Source organism: Cynocephalus volans, chromosome X (assembly GCF_027409185.1).
Source record: "Cynocephalus volans isolate mCynVol1 chromosome X, mCynVol1.pri, whole genome shotgun sequence".
Taxonomy (NCBI): Eukaryota; Metazoa; Chordata; class Mammalia; order Dermoptera; family Cynocephalidae; genus Cynocephalus; species Cynocephalus volans.
This window is the reverse complement of record NC_084478.1, coordinates 34,050,900-34,074,764: the sequence shown is the minus strand read 5'-3', so window position 1 is coordinate 34,074,764 and position 23,865 is coordinate 34,050,900. Positions and strand designations below refer to the sequence as shown.

Below are 23,865 nucleotides of genomic sequence, written 5' to 3'. Positions count from 1 at the left end.
AGAGTTAAACAGGTTAAGGAGATGGAGATAAACTGATCAAATTAGAATAATTCAAGGGGTAAACTAGTTCAAATTAGGAAAGTAATGGTGCTGACATGACACAATTTTCCCCTCTATAGCAAGCACCACTGGCTCGGCTTGTATCCCCCTAAGCCTAAGGACGATGTTGGCATCCTGCTGTTTCTAATTTCAACACAGACAAACTCTGAAGAATCCAGGATCATACCTGTACATATTTTGCACATCTTCTATTGGGATTACAACCCTTTCAGTTCTCAGAATCTGTTGAACAAGTTCAGACAAATGGTAGCTTTTACAACGAATCAATTCCCTTGCTGAGATTTCCACATCACAGATCATTCGGCCACAGGTAGCATTTCTTTCACCAAATCCACTCCGGCCCTACAAGATGAGTACAAAAAGCCAATCTTATGAAAGAGCAGACAGAGAGAACATTTCATTCTAACCTATTTTGAAGCTGGCCCAAAATTACAACGATGAAACTCTCATTCTTCCATTTAACAATCAGATATTTTTAAACATTTACTATGTATCTGACACTGTTCTAGGCACTTGGGATGTAGCAGTGAACAAAACAGAAAAGATCCCTGACCTCATTTGAGATATATAATAAAAAAGATATCATAAATAAGAAATCACACAGTTTTAGGAGGTAATAATTATACAGAAAAGGGGGAAAATAAAGCAGCGTGAAAAGAACAAGGAATTTGGGGGGACTGCATCTTAAATAGGGTGGCTGAGATAGACCTCACTGAGAAGATGCCATATAAAGAAAATCTCGAAAGGAGTAAGGAGTCAGCTAATCAAGTTTTCAGATAAAGCGTTAATAACAAATCTACCACCTTAAAGATATGACTAGGAAAAGAGGCAAGAGCAGTGGCCCCAACTCTGATCTATAGCAACACAATCCTCTAGAGAACATTATAAAAGGCAGATTCTTAAGTTCTACGATGAAGCAACATGCCCATTTTATTTATAAGCTTTAAGTAAAATAAGATTGCAAGCACTGAGTAGTATCAGGTTTAGGAAGAAGGTGCTTCATAAAAAAACCACCAAAACCTCCATACATGAAGCAAGCAGGTAGAATGAAAAGTACGTGTGCTTTAAGAGTCAGACAGGCCTGGGTTCAAATCTCAGTTCTTACTAGTTGTATGATCTTGAACAAGTTACATTACCCCTGTGAGAATGTCTATAAAATAAAATTGGAGTTGCTATGAGAGGTAACTAGCACAGAAAGCACTTAGCCCATTGCCTTCTTATACATGCAATGTCAGCTCCCTTCCATTCATTCTTCCCATTCTTCCTGAATAGCAGCACTTCATGATTTCTGAACCCTGCAACCCTGCCCAAAGGGCTATCATTTTGGGAATGCCGAAGTGAAGGCATCATGTATGTGCTGTCTTTGTCCACTATTCCTAAATTCTAACTGCTGATTTTAAAAACTACCAGAGGCTTTTGCAAATAAAATGCTGGATTCAAAGGAAAAGATGTTTAGTGCTAATTAAAATGTATTGAAGTTCCTATCACAAGACAACCAATTCCTATTTTAAAAAGTATAGTGTGTTTTCTGGCAGCTACCCAATATAAAAAAGCCAAATAAAGAAATAAGATTTTGAAAATTGTTATTACCCCAAGCTTTGGCATGTTGGATCGCTTCAGTCGACCTATCTTGGACCAGTGAGAAACTTTGCACACATTAATTCTCTGAAGTAGTACTTCCAGTTCAAACCCATAAATATTATGACCCTAGTGAGAAAAAGGTGGCAGCCAATAATGTTATAACAAACACAAATTAGAGGATTTATCTTCATACTCACAGGATTTCTTTGCCCTTTCTTTTTCTGGTCTCTAATTGAAGACATCATGAGCTTATCTCCAACTGGGGGTCCTTTTCTTCTTCAGGAATTTATTCACCAAGCAGCATTCATTAGCCTTGACATTAACAAGGCTGCTAAGCAGACTGCTGAAATAAACTTTATTTCATCCTAATTGGTGTAAGGTTCATATGATGTCTTTTAATTTGCAGCTCATGCCTCAAAATCTCAGAGGCAAATGCAAATTTTAATGTCCCATGCTTTTCACATCATCAGAAAAAGCTGTATTCAAACATTTTGCTTTCTTAAAAAGAGAACTCGCCTATGTTGTGTAATAGTATACATAAGACTTCTTACAAAACTCAAGAACTATAGTTTCTTCTTAAAAAATTTAGTTCAAACACTACTGATTTAGACCTTTAATCAATATGCAATAAAAAATATATATATAATACCACTGAATAGTTCAAACGAGAAACTTGTTAAAAACAAGGAAACAAAATTGTATAAAGCAGAAAATATCTCAAAAATGCAACCAAATTTTTCATTTCTATAATAATAATTTCTATTATGTGAATAACATGGTTCACAAGCCTATATTAATTAAAAATTAAAGTTTAAAATAATTCAGATCAGTAAACAGATTTACTTGTTATTAATTTTAATTAAAAATACATACTACTACTTAGACTAGTCAAAATCATAAAGACAAAAAGTAGAATGGTGGCTTCCAGGGGCTGGGGAAATGGAGAGTTAATGTGTAAAGAGTTTCATTTTTACAGGATGAAAGAGTTATGAGGCTGAATGATGGGGATGGTTGCACATTATGAGTGAAGTTAATACCACTGAACTGTATGTACACCTAAAAATGGTCAAGATGGTTAGTTTTTTGTTATGTGTATTTTATCACAATTATATATATATATATATACCACTATATATTTATGACAATTTTGTCTATTAAATTAAAAAACCCAAAAGACACGAGGAAGTCTCAGTTCCAAATTACCATGACTGGGATCAGGGGCCAAAACCCACGTCAGGATTCTATCTTTCATCTGGATTTTTCACACATAGACTTGGTTTTAACACTCTAAGCTGGGCCACGTATCCTACCATGATATCTCCTTGGGGTCCAAGATAAAGTTATTGGAGACTGGTGACAGCCTAGTGCTGAGCCTAAGTGCCATAGTACAGCACTGTGAACAGAATCTCCTTAGTGCTTTAAAGATGGGTCCTGAAATATTGTAAGGGAAGCACATACAGAGACATCAGTTACAATCCACAGGCTCTCAGGACGTTAGCTATACCATTGCCAGGTAAGGTATTCAAGCGTAAAAATGAACATGGAGAAGGATATGGCAAACATTTTTCCAGGCTTCCATGTAACCAAATAGCTGATATCACATTTAAAATGGAGGCATTTATAGACTACCTTCTTCCAAAAAAACAAAAACACAACATAATTTGATTGACCCGTTACCCAGAAAAATGACAAAAGGAGGAATTCTTATTAAGGAGCCTACAATCTAAGGAAAGCCAGAGGATACAAAAAGCAAAACGTTGCTTCATGACTCTAAGGAATTGGGGCAAAAGCAACCAATTTATTATTAGCTCTCGCTGTGTAGCAGAAGCATACCAGGTTATCAAGAGAAAAAAAGATTCCTAGCCCTGAGCTCTCAAAGAGATCCACTGTCATAGAAACCCACTAAGCTCATAAAATTAAGATACTTAGTTTTATGATTTGCACCAAACTAAGGGGATTAACTAACCCCTGTGACCACTATATGACTGGGCCACTAAGCCAAAATTATGGAGATACTAACAGCTTATGTACATTTACTTACTTATGTGCTGGTGTCTAAGTGTAAATAACTGGAGTATCCTGAACTTCAATAATAATTCATGAGTTGCTTTACATTAAAAATGTATCTTGCAGTGGGCTGGGATTTTTTTTCCCTTTTGATTAGGAGAAAGTATAGTAACGCCCACCAGTCCATAGTGTCATTTCACTCTGAAAATATTCTTTGCTGCTCAAAAGTACTGACAAAATCACACTGAAAAGAACTAAAGAATGAAGAGCTCCCCCATGACATGATCAAACATCTACTCACCACAATGATATCAGGATCAATTTTGTGAACTTTTGCAAGGAAAAAACCTAGCAATGTTCTTTCTGTTGCAGCAACCTCAACCTTCACTTTCTGTTAGACAAAAACATACCAGTCATTGACTCTTTACTCTCAAGTACTATACCTTGGCTTCTTGTTCAACCAGGCTAAGATTTCTCAGGGTTAAAAGAAACCATCCATTTCAAAACTAAATGCAGCAGTGAAATTCCTCATTCTATGTTTTGCAGTAATAATTGCACAAAGGCTCTGAGGAGCTCATTCTAGTAATAAGCATGTGAATAAAGCAAAATTTAAGTGCTGAGCAACATCAAGTACAGAAATATCCTCCACAGGGACATGCTAGCTCATCTGAACACATTTTAGAGTATATGAATCACAGTACCTATGAGAAACATTACTTCCTTTCCTATACAATCCCTGGTAGATTTCACCATTTATGTATTTACCACACAAAGAAATCCCAAAGATTGTATAAACTAATCTCAAACAGTGGTATAAGAACCAATAAATAAGAAACTAGAGTAAAAACAAACATATTTAAGATTTAGAAACATTTCTTTACACAAAAGGCTTCCACTTGGATTACTGAATATAAATCAGGTATTCAAAAGATCCACTCTTATTAAAAATCTCTTAAAATGCAAGTTGATGACGACATGTTTTCTACAACTAGCCTGGTTAAAATATGTCACTTTGACTGCAATGAAATTTTCCTCCGTTATTTCACTTGGATAGGTAATTCAGGGTACTTCATAAATAACAGCTTAATCCAATAATGCCTTCAACTACTGGACTTCTCAAGCCAATTTAAAATAAGTGAACCTGACAAAGTTGCTAACTTTTAATTCTGTCAAGCGAGGACATTAAAAAACAAACAAAAAAACCGTACAAGTTAATCAACACCATCATTTCATAAGAGAAACGACATAGTCTCCAAAAAAGGAATTCTTTAGATTGAATACATTTACCTTTCTGAAAAGCTCACTACATTATACAAGTTGTAAGTATCCCTTATCCAAAATGCTTGGGATCAGAACTGTTTCAGATTTCAGATTTTTGGGAGGTTTTGGAATATTTGCATTTATTCTTACTGGTTGAGCATCCCTAATCTGAAAACCCGAAATCTGAAATGCTCCAATAAGCATTTCCACTGAGCATTACGTCAGTACTCATAAAGTTTCAGATTTTGGAGCATTTCAGATTTCAGAATAGGGATGCTCAACCTGAATGACTTTTTCTAATTTTATTAAAGACCCATGGACTATACCAGGACTTAGAGATCACTGATCAATTTTGGCCAGCCCACAACAAACTTGCCAATACATGGCCCTTTAACATCCACAGTATTCCCAACTTCACCTGGCTCCCCTCAAGCTGGGGAGGGGCTCTACCCAATACCTTCCCCCAAACAGCAATCATATGATCATGCATTTTGGAAAAACTTCCAATTAAGCTATCTGAAGGAGGGTTTGAGCCTCTCCATCTACTAATACCATGTAGAATCCCATTACTTTCAGGTGGTGGAACATTTAAATTTTGGTAAATAATATTTCTAGTTTTATACTTCTAATACATTTTAATGGGTTAATACCATACTCCAATCTAGCAAGAATAGAGCTAAAATATTAAAATATAGAACAGCCTGTTTCTATTAGTCCATACTATCCTCTTTTCTCTTTCCAAACAAACAGATGCTTCATATTTAAGAGGAATGAATAATGTGTTCTTTACCTTTTTCTTAATGGCTTCTATGAAAGCATATGGAAAAATACAGTCCTTTGGTTTAGACACAACTGTAAGAAGAAAAAAATAAAGATTCCAACACCCATTCAGTCCAATTTCAGGTATACGTACACTGCATGTTTCCAGTGGAAAATATCTTAAATATAAATAAATTCCCCCCAATCTCTAAAGAGGTAAGAAGGTCAATTATTTCCACTGGTCATGTTAAACCTCAAAAGAAGAGCCAAGCACAAAATCCTAAGTCCCTACAATTGTTCAAACTGCTTTGATGAAACATATGCTATCCATTGAAGTCAAAATGGAGGATTATAAGTCTTCCCCAAAGAAAACACCCCCACCACCAAAGCCCCAACCAGCATACAATGGAGGAACTCAGTTCAACCCTTCTCAAGGTTAGAAAAGTAAAGATGAACAAAGCTTCCCCTACACTATAAGTTCCTTGCTATACCTAACAGCTATTCAGAGTGACATACACAGAGGAGGTAAATAAATGCATATTGAAATGAGCTAAGGACTGCTATCTTCCATATATTTTCCAGGTTATTCTCATTGTCATTTGGTTGCATATGTTCCACCCACTTAAGTAAAACTTCAAAACATTCACACCTCATTCTCTTCTCTGCATCTTTCCTAGTCCTACCTTCCCAACACCCAAGAAACCTGACAGGAGAGGCTGCCCAAGTAAATCTCTGGTTCTGGGCTAGAGATCCCAGAAAACATAATAGATCAATAGTGTTATCCCTCCCTCTCTTTTTTTTAAAAAACAACAAAACGTTTAACTGGCCAAAGTCTCAATGTGGAATATGTCAGAATCTTCCTTGGAGACTGACTCATATATGCCAAATTCTGTGGAATCATTTCACTCATTGAATTTTATGCACAGCACAAACCAACTCCAATTTGATATTACTATAACTTCTCCCAAATAGGAACACTCATTTATTCCTTATATTCCTTGGTCTCTTGCCTCATCACACAAAAACTTTGGCCAGATTTCTATGATGGGCTTTTTGAATGACACCAGGAAATGAAAATAGTTAAAGCCTAATTTTGACTTAGGAAAAAACTACTCAATACCAATAGAGTAACCACTAGAACAGAAAAAAGGCAATCAAATTGCCTCCAGATTTCTGCTCCTAGAACAAAATAAACCAACTGAATAGGAGGCAACCAATCCAGTAAAACTTAGTTTTCACAGCTGAAAAAAAAATTTCTTTAACAATATGAACTAACTATTCTTGAAAACAATTTTTGAAAAACAAGTTACTGATCCACCAGCTGGAGATAAATAAGAAAGCTCAAATCAAGCCTTTAGTAAACATACCACAGAAGTGTGACTGAAAGGGAGGCTGTGGGGGTGCTTTATCTAATGCAAAACTGTGATGGACCAAAGCTGCAATGGCAATAATCTGCAAGGAAAGGAGGGAAAAAAAGTCACTTATCAGACACCTACTATGTATTCTGCATTCTCACCAAAACTACCAAGAATATTAAAAGATATACATTTTAGCACATATGAATACTTTTTTTTTTTTTTTTTTTTTTTTTTTTTGTCTTTTTTCGTGACCGGCACTCAGCCAGTGAGTGCACTGGCCAGTCCTATATGGGATCCGAACCCGTGGCGGGAGTGTCGCTGTGCTCCCAAGCACTGCACTCTCCTGAGTGCGCCACAGGGCCGGCCCAGCACATATGAATACTTTTAACTTTTTATTATGAAAATATTTAAACAAATTAAAAAATAGAATAAAATTAACTCCCATATACCAACCATCCAGTTTTGATAATCAACTCATCTATATCCCAACCCACTTCCTGCCTCCCTCTGGATTATTTTGAAGAAAAACCTAGACCTATCATTTTATCCAGAACTATTTCAGCATGAATCTCTAAAATAGAGTTTCTCAACCTCGGTACTATTGACATTTGGGGCTAAATAATTCTTTGTTGTGGAGGCTGTCCTGTCCACTGTAGGATGTTTAGCAACGTCCCCAGCTTCCACCCACCAGACACCAGTATTACCATCCCCCACCACCCCATCACTGTTTCCAGACATGGTCAATTGTCCCCTCAGAGGCAAAAATCTGACCCTGTTGAGAACTACCACTCTAAGAGATAAGAAGTTTTCAAAATATAATCACAATACAATTATCTCACCTACTACAATTAATAGTAATCCCTTAAAATCATTAAATATCCAGTCATGATTTAAATTTTCATGTTTTCCAAATTATCTCAATTTTATTTACCAAATAAGGTCCATACTTTGCAAGTGACTGATAGGTAAAATTACATATTAATCAATATCAACCACATACATCCCACCCCACCTATCATTTCCTTGCAATTTATGTGTTGAAGAAACTGGGTCATCTGTCCTATAGAGGGCTCCATAGTATGGATTCTGCTGCCTGTATCCTGGATAGTGTCACTTGACGCGTTCTTCTGTCTCTATACTGCCTTTATAGGCAGTATAAAGATATACTATATAGATATAGTATATCTAACTATAATTCATAGTTAGATCTTAAGACTTGATGAAAACCAGGTTCAATTTTTTGGCAAGAATACTTTAGAAAGCACAGGCACATGATGTCTGCTCATCTCTATTTTAGTGATATTAGCAGTCACTAGTGATCACTGTCTGTATCCATTATTTCACTGGGGACTGCAATACTGCAGTGTAATATTCCATTTTTCCTTCATCATTTATTAGCTGGAAACCTGCTATGAAAAAAAAAACTTCCACTCATCAATTATTTGGTTGCCTGAGGTACAGTATTTGCTCAGAAAACTCAGGATAAATGTGTTCAGAAGAGTCAAGATAAATACTCAATTCAATCCCTTTACCAGCTTTCAAAATAATGAGTTGATTCCCTAGCTTTCTTTGCAAGTGACTAATGTGGAATTGTTACTGTTAATAATATCATTATGAACTCATAGATTTGATGTTTCAATCTGTTGCAGTTATTCATGCTTAGATTAACCCATCTTTGGTCAGTAAGAGACTCTTCAAGTTGACTCCTAAGTCCTTCTTCATATCTTCAGTAGATTTCAATATCATCCTTGCTTTCTGGTATAGCAAGATGTTCCGGACTTTCTTGTCCTGTATCAGCCATTTCTCCACAGAACCCTATTTCCTTTATTAGGAAATGGTACGTGGAACCTCACTCTGGGACCTAGGGGATGGATTCTTTTTTTAATTTAACTAAATACTAATTAAATCTTTTCCAAACACTTAACTATTAACTATGGCCATCTCCTATATTAAAAAATCAAATCACATACTAAAAAAAAAAAAAAAAAATCAGAGTGAAAACACTGCCAATATGCTGTTAAAAAAAGATCTCCATCAACATCAAAAAGACTTAGAAGCAAACATAAAGAAGCTCCCATTGACCAAAGTGGGACAAATGTAAGCATTAAAAATAACATTAATGAATACAATAGAGTAAAACTACTGAATATATATAAAACCCATGTGTTAATAATGATATTCCATAAAAGTAAAAAGAAAAAAAAAAGGAACAACAAAAATAAATAAAGCATTAGTTGCTACTGCATGTAATGTAGGTCCTCAACTTCCTACTTGAAAAATTGGCAATGAAAGAGAAAGAAATAAGCATTTATCCTGTCTTTCCTGTGTAAACTACTATAGCATAACAAAATAATGCTGGTTAATGAAGAAATATTAATTTTATAGAAAATTTTAGCTAATAGAAAACCACCATTTTACAACTCCTAATGAAATAACTAATTCAGGCAAAAACAACTAATAAATGAAGCCATTATACCGTCAACTCGGAATGACGAATGATTTTATCCCACCCTCCGTCAGCCCCCTAGCCCCCAGGGACATTTGGTGATGTCCGGAGGCAGTTTTTGGTTGTCACAACGAGGGGGAAGGGGTGCTACTGGCATCTAGGGGGTAGAGGCCAGGGATGCCACTAAACAACCCACAATGCACAGGATAGCATCCCACTACAAGGCATTATCCAGCCCAAAATATCTGTAGTGCCACGGTTAAAAACCTTATATTAGATAATAAGTTGATGGAGAAATTTACAATGGTTATCAACTCTTAAACCCACCAATCAATCATAGCCTCACTGATAACAGTTTAAGCAGAAATTTTGTGTCTTCTGATATGATACAATATGAAGTACACTGCACCATCTATAAAGAATTTTGGATAAAAAAGGTGAAACTGAATCTAACTGATCCTTTAGAGCTAACTTATAGTACACAGGAATATAAAGGATCAGCAGATTCTTAATAGAATAGGAGTCAGCACACTCTTTATGTAAAAGGCCAGATAGTAAATATCTTAGGCTTTGCAGGCCATACAATCTCTGTCATGACTACTCGACTCTGCCATTGTAGTGCAAAAGCAGCTGTAAACATACTGTGTTCCAATGAAACTATTGACAAAAACAGGTGGTAGTGGGCTAGATTTGGTTCATGGGTCATTGTTTGCCAACCTCCAGTATAGAAGAAGCAGCCCAATGACAAAACAAAAAAGAAAACAAACACAGAAAATGGGACATTCTATGAGACAGCCAACAGTAATTCTTTAATTATTCAACATCACTGAAAAAAACTGGAGGGGGTGAGAGGGAGCTATTCTCATTTAAAAGAAATTCAAGAGGCATGAAAATCAAACGCCATCCATGAATCTTGTGTGAATCCTGATTCAAACAAAGCAACTGTTAAAAGACATTTTGAGAAACAAGTCAAGGTAAGTATGAACTGGGTATTTTAGATTATATCAAAGAATCACTGTTAATGTTATTATACGTGTTAATGGTATTATATAAGAAGATGTGCATGTTTTAAGAGAGGCATACCAAGGTATACATGGGTAAAATGACACAATGTCTGAGAACAGCTTTAAAATACTTCAAAAGGAAAAAAGGGGGGGATTATAAACAAGTATGACAAAATCCTACTAACTGCTGAATATGAGTGATTGGTATAGGAAGTTCATTGTATTATTCTGTGTCTATTTAACATTCCCGCAAATAAAAAAATTTTCAAATAAAGTCCAGTCATTTAAGTCTTTAAAAAAAAAAAAAAAAAAAAAAAAACTCCAACTCAACATAAATTCCATTAATTCTCCAAAATGGAGTGTCATAGTGAATTAGTATTCTTTCCCCTCCAAAAGGAACAACTTTCCCTTTCAGAAAAGCTGTATAAGTTCAGGCAAGTATTGCATCTAAAGCATAGGTAGAAAATCTGTCCTGTTTTGTTTTGTTTTGTTTTTAACCTCATTTTGATGGTTCTTTGTATTCTGCATTGTCTTCATGCTGAAAGACATCACCACAAGTGGAGGAGAACCAACATCCTTAATTACATTCACCAGATCTGGTTTCAAGGCCATTGCCTCAACTTTACACCAACTGATTGGCTGATTCAAGAGCTCTGAAAGAGAATAGATACAACAAATCAATAGCTATTTACCAAAAAACTACTATAATTAAGACATTTGTGACTGAGATATTCATCAATCCTGTCTTCTAATAAGAATGACATATTATAACATCTAACTAAAAATAAGCCATGTTATTGGGTTGTATGCAAATAGTCATGTGTGTATGTATACATATGTTCATTTTCCTGGGAAAAAGGTCCATAGCTTTCATCAGATTCTCCAAAAAATCCAGAACGCAAAATAGGTTTTTAAAAAAACCAAAACATCGCCATGGAAGAATCATAAGACATTTTTAAGAGATTCATGAAGACAAAACAGAGTATCATAGATGCAAATACTGAAAAACATCAGGTAACAGGATAAATAAGCACTATCCACATTGGGTAGTGATTCTCCCTTCCCTCAAAGGTGAGCAGTTCACTCTGGAAAACGGCTGGGCCACATCAGCCAGGTCTGAAGTACATGCAAACAACAGCATAACAAGGGATGCACTCCAAATGGTCACCTGAGCTGAGGCCTCTGTCACACTAAATTGCCAGGCATTACAGAGATAAAGTGATTCTAAATGTATTCCCTATACTCATTCAAGGAAAACCTAAAAAAAAAAAAAAAAAAAAAAAAAACACAAAAAAGGAAGTGGACATAATAAAATAAACAGACTAATTCCTTAACTTCCTTTTTAAAAACCACATCTATCAGCAATCCGCTCAGCATTCTGAGAGCAAATTTTTCCTTACGTGGATTTTTTACTTCAAGCCAACAAGGTCCTTTGATCTTTCTGTTCATCAAGAACAGTTCCAAGCTGGATGTGTTGGTCCCAAATACATGAGAAAAAGTTTCTCCTTTCAAATCTTGAGGAAGCTGTGGCACTTCAGCCTGAAAAAGGCAAAAAAAAAGTGTTTTTTTTGTTTAAAACTATTACTTCACATTTTCCAAAGTCTATATTTGAAATAAACAAAAGCTTCTCTATGAAGCACCAGAAGAAACCCCTTTGATATATATGAAATGTAATTTGCCACAAATGAAATCCAAAACAATTCACTGTAGGAAACAAAACCAATTCACAATGACAAAATAATGCATCTTGATGACACCCATTAGAAGAAAAATAGGCCAAGAAGCTCCCCCAAAAGAGAATTTCTGTCCAGAGCTATACATGCTTTACCAATAAAGAATAGCCACGTAAGTACCACTCCATTAGAAGAATGAAAGCAACAGAGTGGGACTCATTGAAAATGCTTCCATGGTACTTTTTCATCACCACTGTCAGAAACATTTCTTAAAAGTTTCCCTTTTGCAACATCGTGGGATCAAAACACTAGAACAGAGAGGTAAAAAGAGGTTGAAGTCCAGTTAATTAACATCCCGCAGCAATGACCTTGCCTGTCACAGGAGCAAGAGCAGCACCATAGCGATGCTACTGACACTCCTCTCTCACCTTTCCACTGCTCACAAGGGATACTTCAACAGACTAATGATGTCCAACTCCATCATGTGGCATTCAATCCACTTGACAAACAGTCGTGCTATTTCGAGTTATTTGTTTAAAGATGCATATTTGAAAGCAGAGAAAGGCAGTGTAACCTGTAGTCTATGTACTTAATTTTATCCATTTTAATTATTCATTACTGTAAGTCCACCTCAATGAACTGTAGGCTTGAGAAGCCCTGTCAACACTCCTAACTGAAAGACAGTTGAAAGTTCAAAAATAGAAAAATGTCATTGTCAACCAAAACCCAATAATTTTCTTTGTTTGACTTACCGAGTATCTAACTTCCAAGTACTCAGATTTTTCTGGAACATCAGGTATCTCGAAAGCATAGTTCTTTTCCACTATCTGGGTACGTAGACATTTAAAAAATCATTAAGACAAAAACTTTTTACAAATTGCATTGACAAGCTTTACATACACAAAACATGCTCCTGTATTTAATCATCAGGAATCCAATATCCATACAAAACACAAAGGCAAATAAAGCCAAAAAGGCACTCTTTCGCCTTTTAACTGGGACTAACACCCCCAGTGACAAAATGCTTTTAAAAGGACTTCTTTTGGACACTAGAGAATTTAGAAATATTTGCATTCAAGAGGGGCAATAAAGGCTATTATTTGATATTAAGCAACTCTATCTTGCTAGAACAATAAATCATTATTACCATTATAATTCCAGCTCATATTTACTGAGTGTCAACTATGCATCAAGAACTGTTCTGATCGCCTAATATGAATGAATTGATTTAACCTTTCCAACAACTCTTGAAATAAGAACCCATTTCCCAGATGAAAAAACAGGCATACTGAAGTCACTCGACACTTGTCCAAGGTCACACACTAGTAAGCAGTAGGGCTAGGACTTAGATCACAAGTTGTCTGGCCCCAGCACCTATGCTCTTCACCATTATACCACATTGCTTCAAGAATTTTAAACACTTGACCCATCAACCACAATTCAAAGCTCAAATAGTTAAGACTGCTAGCCTTATCTTCAGCAACTCAGTCCTCCCTTTATTGCAATCATTACTAATAGCCAGTATTCTGAGTGGGCTACAGCCCCCACAATTATGGCCAAAGGCATCAATATCTCACTAAAATCAAAACAATTTATCACACATATCACATGAACAGAAGACTTTCATTCTATCAAAAATAGCATCATAGTTCCTAATTTTTAAAGATAAAACCTTACCTAACCTTCTAACCAAAAACATCTTGGCAATAACTAATATAAACAAGATCAGAATAGTTTCTTCTCCATTTCAAAATAAAAGCACAAGATATATTGTGCACTGGAGACAATTAATTTGCTATGAGTTATCTTTCTATTCAAATTAATAAACAGTTTATAAGCAGTTTAAAGAGAAAGAAAAAATATTTTTACAAATTTAATACATTGTTTTTATATTCATACCTATGAAATTTCCATTCAATAAATTATAGTCATGCAAAAGGCATTTTGCATGAAGTACATATGCAATAATTACTGTATCTGCTAATCAGGATATGAACAAACAAATAGAGCTGCAAAAAATTTGTCACCAAATACAAACCTTGGACTTGAACTTCATAATTTTATATTTTGTTGCTATTTTCTCATCAAATTCATCATAAACATCCTTCATTGCAACTGGAGTTCCTGTTTCTTTCCCTGTACTTGGATCAATTTTCTGTTCTCCCATGGAGAGGGGAATGGAGGGAAAAAAGTTATCTGTACATAAGATCTTCTCAACCACCAAAATTCCAAGTCTAAATCAATTTTCATTCTCACCCATTTAAACGTTTACTAGCACAATCTTACAGGTGAATTTAAAAATACAAAGAGACCCAAAATATGTACTAAACTCAATGCCCAATTCCTCACAATGGCATCATAAAAAGAAATCAGAAATAAAGATGATTGATCCTACAAAATGAGAGACTAAGTATTGTAAATCCTGATCAAGAAGCTCCACAGTTCAACTGAGATGGGGAGGGGCTTGGGCTGGGAGGGGAGTGGGGATGTTAAGTACCAACAAAAAAGGAGGAACAAATGGAAGTGACTTTGTTAAATGGCCATGGAGGGAATGTTACTGCTGCCAATGCAGCAAAAGCATGAAACTGGGACAAACACCATGTCACATTTTAAAGCCTTATAGTCCCAACCCCGATTATTATGGAAATAAGGGGTGGGGAAAAAGATATCATATACTAAAACTCAGACACTTATACTCTAACAAGTTGAAAAACTGAGTTCGACTTCATTTCTCTACTTTTCCCAACCTCTAATTGGGGTTGCTAGGCAGGCAGCAACAAAGAGGCATCAGGACTGTGGACAGTTCATAGCTCTGTTGAAGGACAGGTTGGTAGCAGAACATAAAATGTATGGCATATACAACTACTGAGAACTAAAAGCTAATCAGTAAGGTCTACCATTTCACGGGGAAGGAAGTACAGCGTTCGCTCAATGTTTTTCACCGTGACACAACAGCTCACATGGGTTTCAGCTGATTCAATCCAAACTTTGCCAAACAGAAATACCACACCTAAAAAGAATAAGGGAAAACCACAAGAAATATTTCAATTACATCAAATTAGAGGAGCAACACACAAGTTCAGTGTATGTGCCTTCATGATAACTCATTTTGACAGAAAACTGATATTTGCTGCCCACTCCCCAAGACCAGTTCTTTACTCAGTACTTATGACATACTACACTATCACAATGGTACAGTCTGTGACCACTGGGAGGACAGGGGACAAAATGACTCTCTAACTTTGTGTAAACATCTTCCCTATAACCAGGATCACGCACATTAACAGAAACAAAACAAACAAATTATTCCCAAACAAATCTCATACTTAAGCCTCTTTTGAGAACTTATAAATCTGAGAACCCTAAATTTCATTTTTAGTATTTGTATTTACAATAAAACCAATATTCATGTATCAGGATAACTATGGTATGTCAGTATTTCTCTACAGGTAAAATTGTATTTAAGAAAACCATAATTCATCTTATATGTCTTATTCCATATAATAATAAATATCTCATAATAGGGTTCTACTCTTATATCCTATTTCACCTTTTCTATCGCACAGGCTATTTAAGACATCTGGCTAGGCAGAATTTAAGGTTCCTTTCTCTTCTATTTCAGTTTAACAAATTGTTTAGTAACTAAATCAGTAGACATTCTCCTTTTGAGACCTCTAAGTAATGTATACCACAAAACAAAAACATGCTTTTCTAGACATCGAGTCATTGTTAATGAAAATTGGCCATTAAGAAAGGACTCAGAGGTTCCAGTCAAGATGGCGGAATAGTCCCCAGTGTCACTCTCTCCCAAGAATCAACCAATTTACAACTATAAAAATGTAACAACAGCCAAGCTTTGGCCGCTGGAGCTCAGGGGAAGAGGAGGAGAGACCTATGAAGTTCATGAAAGCGGAAGAAACCATGATGAGAGAAAGAAAAAACTACTTGGAGCATTTCAGGCCATAGCTGCTTTAAGGCTCGAGCTGCTGAGCACATGGAGCAGGAGCCGGCAGAAGCAGCAGCTGTGCCCTTCAGATGGAGTTGCCTGGAGTGACAGGGGAGAAGAGGGCCTTGGTGGCCCCCAGACAGCAAAGCAATTAATAGGGTTCCTGTGGACCCATGCAGGAGCGAGGAGCCAGAAGAGCTGAAAAAGGGGAGCCATTCAGAGGCCGGTGAGTCATCACAAGGGACCGGCACAGGGCCCATCCCATGGGAAGTGTTTGGAGCACAGGCAGTGGGGAAGATGGTGGGCCCACCGGGAGAACACTGGGACACAGCAAGGACAGCCGATCTGCCCCCTAATCAATGCAGGACCACTCAGAGGAGAATGGTCGGGAATGCAGAATTGCATGGGGTGCAGTTTGATGAAAAAACTCAGGCCCAGATCAGAGTTTCTACACAACCCAGGTGTACCGGGTCTCTGGAGAGCAGGAAGTACCTATACGGTCAACCATTAAACCCTGAGCTGCACAAAAGTCTTCCCTAGGGAAACAGCAGCAAAGCAGCAATTCAGCTCAACCACACAGCTCAAGTACTGGTTCCCACAGGAAGTTCCCCCATTTTAGAAATAAGCAAAGAACAAAAAATTAGTTCCGGCCCAGGCACACCACCAGCACCTCAGGGCCTGCCCAGAGGCCTGGGGCTCGGAGCTGGGGACCAGACCCCACTCCAACATCCAGGCACACTGCCAGCACCTTGGGGCCCCACCCTGGGGTCTGGGGCATTGAGCTGGGGATCAAAACCCCCCCCCCTCACAAACAGGCACACCGCCAGTGCCTCAGGACGCCCCCCTGGGGGCCCAAAGCATAGAGCCGGGGACTGGACCCTCCTCACAACCAGGCACACCACCAGCACCAAGGAGCATGCCAAAAGCATCACCTCCATGTGGGTGGCCCACCACAGGCACCTCAGTAACCACAACCACCGCAAAAGTGGCTAGACGTCACAACCACCACACAGATGGTCCGCCAGCAACTATAGTGCATTGACACAAGGAGAGTCACCAGTAGAGACCAAAGAAAAGAAGAGGATATCTCTCTCCACAAAGCCCATTCCAGAGTGACAGAAAAAACAGCTGCTCTATGATAATATTGGGGGACCTGAACATACCTCTCAGCATTGGACAGATCATCTAGGCAACAAATCAACAGAGTAACCGTTACTCTTTCAGAGGGAGAGAAGAAATCTAGGGTTATCAGTAGTGGGAGGGGGGAGGGAGGGGGGATAAGGAGAGATTGGACAAGGGGCATAAAGAATAAGTACAATTTGTAACAATATACATACTAGTAATATTGATTTGATCCACAGATGTCAACATTGAATCCCAAAAATATGTATAATCAATCATGATTCAATTAAAAAAAAAAAAAGAAAAGAAAAGACTCCAAAGATTTGATAGTCAATCCGAGATGGTCACTGTCCAAAATCCTGGGCTCCGCGAATAATTAGACAGCAATAATTAACATAGTCACTCAAAACAGCCACTTATCTGAGACACTAAGAAAATTCTGGCACAAGCAAAGGCTACTATTCACAAGGCCAATTACCCCAGTTTCACAAGATTGCTCATCAGTGCTTCCTTCTGTCACTCATCCTGGTAGAAATAAGATCATCTAAGAATTTTCATTTCTGCAGATGGTTAAAATTCTTACAAGAGTTGGGTGATTTTCAGCTGGGGGGGGAAGAGGCAGGGGAGATAGGAGAGAAGGAAAGGAGGACTGTGGGGATGATTATAAAAGAAAAAGATCACAGTAGCTCAGAAAATTAAAAGTCATCCGCACAACAGTTAAAGATGAAAAAACAAAATTCCATGCAAAGAAAAATAAAGACCCTAATATTGGATTCAAAGATTCAAATAGCTCATCTTACAGTCAAACTAATATCACACTTCATGCAATACATTTGACACTGTTTATGCCTCATTTACCACAAAAAGATCATGGTAAACAAAGATTACATCCCCCCCAAAGTTACTAGCTGAAACCAGGTGCAGTGAGGATTATTCAACCTTGAAAAAGTCATAATGAAGACAGGATATCTTCCCATATGCAACGAGTAAGATTCTTTTCATAATTATGGAGCATTCAGCAACAACTGACTTACTTAGAATCTGTATGAAAGTGAGAAACAATAACAGGGTCTTTGGGAGTGCTTCATTTTTATTAGCAGCATTGATTTCACCAAAGCTCAGTGATCATTACCTGCTATCACGATGAAACTGTTCAACCCTCTGAGATTAAAGGACTTTTTTTTTAAGCCATCTTATTTAACCCATTGGCATCAATAACAGAGAAAGATGTGCCATAGCAAAGGACACAACTTGAGAAGTACCACCCAAGAGCAGAGTGGAGTGAAGGTGAGAAGCTCACACTTCTGCCACTAAAGAGCTGACTACTTTATCTTTTGGAGCCTCAGTTTCCTCCTAAGTGAGCAACTAGACTAGATCTCTGAGGCCTTCTCCAGCACTAGAAATTTCATTTTACCTTAGCATTTGGATGCCAGACCAGTAACAGATTAATACCTCTTTCAATTATAAAGTATTTCCCAATATTGGTTGAAAAAGCCTATCCATGACTATTGTCAGTACCAGGAATTCAACACATATCATAAACTGGTTGCTTTGCAAATACAGCTGTGTTTCAATGCTTCAGTCTTAACCTCCGACACCTATCACTACAGCCCAACACTAGCCGATAGAAATTACTGTGATGACAGAATTGTTTTATATCTGAACTACCCAATATGGTAGCTGCTAGCCATATGTGGCTATTGAGCACTTGAAATATGGCTAGTGGCTGAGAGCTAAGGTTTAAATTTTATTTCATTTTAATTAATCCAAATTTAAAGAACTACAAGTGGCCAGTGGCTATCACAGTGGACAGTGCAGCTCTAGATCTTTGCCCTGTAAAAGGATGCTCTGTTCATTAATAAGAGTATCAACCAGTAAACAAAAGGTAGAAATAATAATAAACTCATTTCCAAAAATGAAATAAAGAGGGCTGTTGTTACTTAAGTTTCCAATCCTTGGCAACTGACACTGGCAATTTGATGCCTTACAGGTGTACTTACTATTGGGGGGTAGGGGGGACGCACTATCCACTTTTGTGCTACCCATTCTTAGCCCACACGGCTACAAGGCTTTAAGAGGCAAACTCAATAACAGCAGCAAATCCAATTCTGCTTGTCTGAAACCTTTCATGCGCATTTATAGAACCGTAAATTAGTGTGCAGTTCATTTCAATCACCATGTACTGAACACCTGCTATGTGCCTGGCATTGTGCTGGATGCTGGAAATGAAATATCCCAGCCTTCCAGGAGCTTAGAGGCTTTTGGGGAAAGAAAAACAGACTCAGATCATTTCAAAATATGACAAATGCTACAATGGGAAAGGATATGATGAGGTCACAGGGGAAGGGCTCTTAGGCCCATCTGGAGATGACACATAGGCTGAATTTTGAAGAATGAGCTAGAAGACAAAAATATAATGACAAAACACAATGAGTAAAGGGACATAGGTATAAACAGCAACAAGGTACATTCTAGAGCACAAAATTCATAGACGGCAGGCATCTGAAGCCTTGCTGAGGAGCTTGGGTTGTAGGCAGTAGCCACTGAAGATTCTTTTTAATGAGCAAATGACATGGTCAGAGTTACCATTCTGATCAATCACTCTGGCAGTAATGTTGAGGACGACAGCTAAGAGATCAATTAGGAGCCTGGTGCAATGGTTTCGGCAGACAAGAAAGGATTGGGGTGGTAGTTGTGAGGAGAAACAGAAGATAGGTTGTCTACTTTAGGAGGAGAAAACTAACAAGAGTTGGTGAGGGAAGTGAGGGAATCAAGAATGGTTCCCAGGTTTCTGGTACTGATGAGACCATTAACCAAGACAAGGAATAAAATATAGCACTGAGCAGATACAGCAAAGCACAGGGAGTAGTATTGGGATGGGTAGGCCCACCATGTTGCACAGCTCCAGAGAGCACCAGTCACACTGCTGTGGTCCCCTGAGGTTGTACAATGAGGCAGCAATGAATGGGAAATCATTTGCTCAGCTTCATGTAATCATACTTGTCTGACCATCTTCCAGCAGAGAGTAACAAAGAAGTAGTAAAAGAGGTGACAGGGTCTAACCAAATCTTGCCCTAGCAAAAGTAGATTAAAATACCATTTCTAAGACGGATTATATCTCTACCTAAGAAACTAACAAGTTTTAGCTAAGAAACTACTCAAGTGGCTCTGCACAAGTTTATGCATATTTGATAAGTTGAAGTATATTAATGCTTTTACTGCACCCCTCCACCACCACCATTAACATTTTTCCTGTTAAAATCAATGCCTGATTATCTTTAAGGCAAATCTGGCCTTCAAGTCTGACAGTTAATACTTACTCTTCTTACTCATACACTTGCTTTACTGACATCTTGGTACTCCTATTTTCACTGCATGAAGTCTCCAGGAAACCATTTTGAAACACACACAGTTAGCATCTACTGCAGATCCAAAAAAGGATCTAAATAAAGACAACTTTAACCTCGGAGCCCACCCGGGGAGCCGGGGCATGGAGAAGGGGACGGGACCTCTCTCCCACAACCAGGCACACTGAACCAGTGCCTTGGGGCCCACCCAGGGACCCGGGGTATAGAGTTGGGGACTGGACTTCTCTCCCACAACCAGGCACAACATGCCAGCTACTCGGAGCCCACCCAGGGAACTGGGGCAAGGAGAAGGGGAATGGTCCTCTCTCTCACAACCAGGCACACTGCACCAGTGCCTCAGGGCTTGCCCAGAGTCCTGAGGCATGGAGAAGGGGACTGGACCTCTCTCCCACAACCAGGCACAACATGCCAGCACCTTGGGGCCTGCCAGGGGACCCAAGGCAAAGAGAAGGGGACCAAACACACCCCACAACCAGGCATACCGCCAGTGCCAAGAAGCATGACAAAAACAGCACCCCCACCTGGGTGGCCCACCAGTCACCACAATAACCACGGCTGCTGCAAAAGCAGCTAGACGGCACAGCCACCAGGCAGATGGTCCGCCAACCACTGGAGTGCATTCACATAAGAGTCACCAGCAGAGACAAAGAAAAGAAGAGGATGTGTCTTTCCTCAAAACCCATTTCAGAGTGACAGAAGAAGCATCTGCTCTATGATAATATTGGAGGACCTGATCACATCTCTCAGCATTGGACAGATCATCTAGGTAACAAGTTAACAGAGTAACCATTATTCTTTCAGAAGGAGAAGAAATCTAGGGCAATTAGAGGGTGGAGGGGGAGGGAATGGGGGAAGGGGAGAGGTTGGACAAGGGGCATAAAGAATAATTATGATTTGTAACAATATATATGCTAGTAATACTGATTTAATCAACATATCTCAATGTTCAACCCCAAAAATATGTATAATCGATTTTGATTCAACAAATAAAATAAATAATTAAATAAATAAATTATTAAATAAATAAAGACAACTTTATAAGGGTGTATCCTATATTTTATATTAACCTGACAAATCTTGTCATGCCCAGTCCCACAATGAGGAAGGGCTCAAAAAGGCACAAAAGGAAACTGGAGTGAGTAAACATAAACAACTCACAGTATTAACTCATTAGCATGACCTGGGAATCACCTTTTTTTTTTTTTTTTTTTTTTTTTTTTTGTCTTTTTGTGACCGGCCGCACTGCGCTCAGCCAGTGAGCAGTGCACCGGCCATCCTTATATAGGATCCGAACCCGCGGGCGGGAGCACTGCTGCGCTCCCAGCACCGCACTCTCCCAAGTGCGCCACGGGGTCGGCCCTGGGAATCACCTTTGATTCCTCCTTTGGCGTCAAACCCCCATCCAACTCATTAACAAGTTTGTGTCAAAATACATGTTAAACGCCTTCACATCTCTCCTCCCCAGTCACCACCAGGGTCCAAGTAGACTGATCTCTAGGCCTTCCACACTTCCCCATTACTCCACTCCAGCCCCCAACCCCCAACATGAACAAACATCCATGCACACACAGTACACTGCCTACTCTCCACACAAACCACAGTGTTCCTGTTGAAAAGTAAACCCGATTATGTAACTACCACCCCCTGCACTTAAAACCCTCCAACCAATGCCTCCCTATTGCTCTTAGAATAAGATTCAACTTCTTAATATGGCTTTCAAGGTCCTTCATTATCTGGTCTTTGCCTTTATCTTCAACTTCATTTTACAGCAATCTTGTTATTTGATTACTATGCTACAACCACACACACCACCTCCTTCCTTTCTCCAAGCCTTTGCGCTTACTGGTTCCTTAAGCTGAAGCGCCCTTTCCTCCTCTGCATGGGCCTCAAATCTCCGACCAGTGGTCGTCTCCTCAGACAGGCCTTCCCTGGCCATCCTCCAACTAATTTCCTTTACATCACTTATTAACTTAGCTAATTTACTGCTAATTTTCCCCCACCCACTCCCACCACACTAGATTGTAATCTCCATTATAGTGTAGGGAATCTGTCCAGCTTGTTCACTCTATCTCAGTGCAAGGCACACAACAGTTATTCAAATTTGCTGAATAAAGAGACAAATTAGTGACTGACTCCATTTAAAGTAAAGTGGGATCCTATAACCTCAGATACATCAGTGGTGAACTACAAACACACAATCCAAAACCACATATAACTGATTCTTGGAATAAGCACCTTTAAGGATTATTTACACCACTGCTCCTCTCCATCAGCATCGCTCATGCACTTTACTACAATGCAGGTAAGTGAAGGCAAAGCCTGTGCCAATTATACTCACTAAAGTACTTAAGAGAAAAGTGCTATTCCATATTAATGGTACATGGTTACCTTATATGGATGATTACCTGGTTGGTTATACTGATCTTCATAAGCATCCAGCCAATAAAACTGGAACACTTGTTCCTCATCTGCCCCTTTTACCAATGGGAAGTGACTGGAGTCCACTTGAACTTCCTGAGCTGAAAAACTGCTGTCATCTTCTTGATCAACATCCCAAGAAGAGATATCCGGGAGAAAACTTCCTCTGCAGAAATCACATTTTCAAAAATCTTTCAAAACCCAATAGAATAATTGTAGTGCTATTTCTCAGAAAAGTCATAAAATGCTCTTACAAGTAGGACATGGTCCCTTTCCCAGGATCTGCCTCATGTTTCACCCCCTCTAGCAGCTCACTCTCTTGGTCCCAAGTCTTGGCAGCCACAGGCTCCACATCCACCTCCTCAGTTTCCATGGGCTCATCAAAGTCGCCATCTTCAAACTCCACTGCCCCTGACTCCTGCTCATCTTCTGTCCGCTCTGCCTGCACCAGCTCTCCTGTAGGCATCATCACACATTCCCATCACATGCTAGTGTCATGGGGCACAAAGGCTTACCCAACACTGAAACAGCAGCCTGCCCTTTTCCTATGCTACATTTGCATTTCCCTTCAATCTCCAAATTGGATACTTTTAACTTTTACTGTTATTAATTCAAATCTTTCACACCTAAACTTGCCATCACAATACCTTCATAATTGCCTCCAATTTCTTCATCATGGGACCTCCGTTTTTGACAGGAACTGCTCAACACCTTTGCACTTCTGCCTGACATCAGACTTACCAGCAAATTCAGCATGTTTAAGAGGAAGAGGAGTTAATGGAAGCTCCTTCCTGGAGACAGGGGAAGCAGTTTTTCCTGAAGGAACTGCCTGTAAATGTTTTTAAATGTTTAGTCAGTTAGGC

The 23,865-nt window shown here is 38.6% G+C and overlaps 1 protein-coding gene across 3 annotated transcripts in view; it reads right to left on the bottom strand.

The window, feature by feature from the left end:
* The window catches only part of POLA1 (DNA polymerase alpha 1, catalytic subunit), a 283,541-nt gene that overhangs the window by 242,207 nt on the left and 17,469 nt on the right, over window positions 1-23,865 (bottom strand). For 2 of the 3 annotated variants that reach the window (XR_010022374.1, XM_063083538.1), the window contains exons 8-20: window positions 23,744-23,831; window positions 23,257-23,458; window positions 22,990-23,168; window positions 15,046-15,158; window positions 14,187-14,303; window positions 12,901-12,975; window positions 11,876-12,014; window positions 10,974-11,128; window positions 7,035-7,119; window positions 5,699-5,760; window positions 3,950-4,039; window positions 1,651-1,767; window positions 227-402 (exon numbers count right to left, since the gene is read on the bottom strand). Coding sequence is in view for 2 of the 3 variants with exons in the window: in XM_063083538.1 (XP_062939608.1) it covers window positions 227-402; window positions 1,651-1,767; window positions 3,950-4,039; window positions 5,699-5,760; window positions 7,035-7,119; window positions 10,974-11,128; window positions 11,876-12,014; window positions 12,901-12,975; window positions 14,187-14,303; window positions 15,046-15,158; window positions 22,990-23,168; window positions 23,257-23,458; window positions 23,744-23,831 (1,598 nt within the window). In the remaining variant the exon portion in view is untranslated. The remainder of the gene's footprint in view (window positions 1-226; window positions 403-1,650; window positions 1,768-3,949; window positions 4,040-5,698; window positions 5,761-7,034; window positions 7,120-10,973; window positions 11,129-11,875; window positions 12,015-12,900; window positions 12,976-14,186; window positions 14,304-15,045; window positions 15,159-22,989; window positions 23,169-23,256; window positions 23,459-23,743; window positions 23,832-23,865) is intronic. The other variant, XM_063083539.1, reaches the window with a different exon arrangement.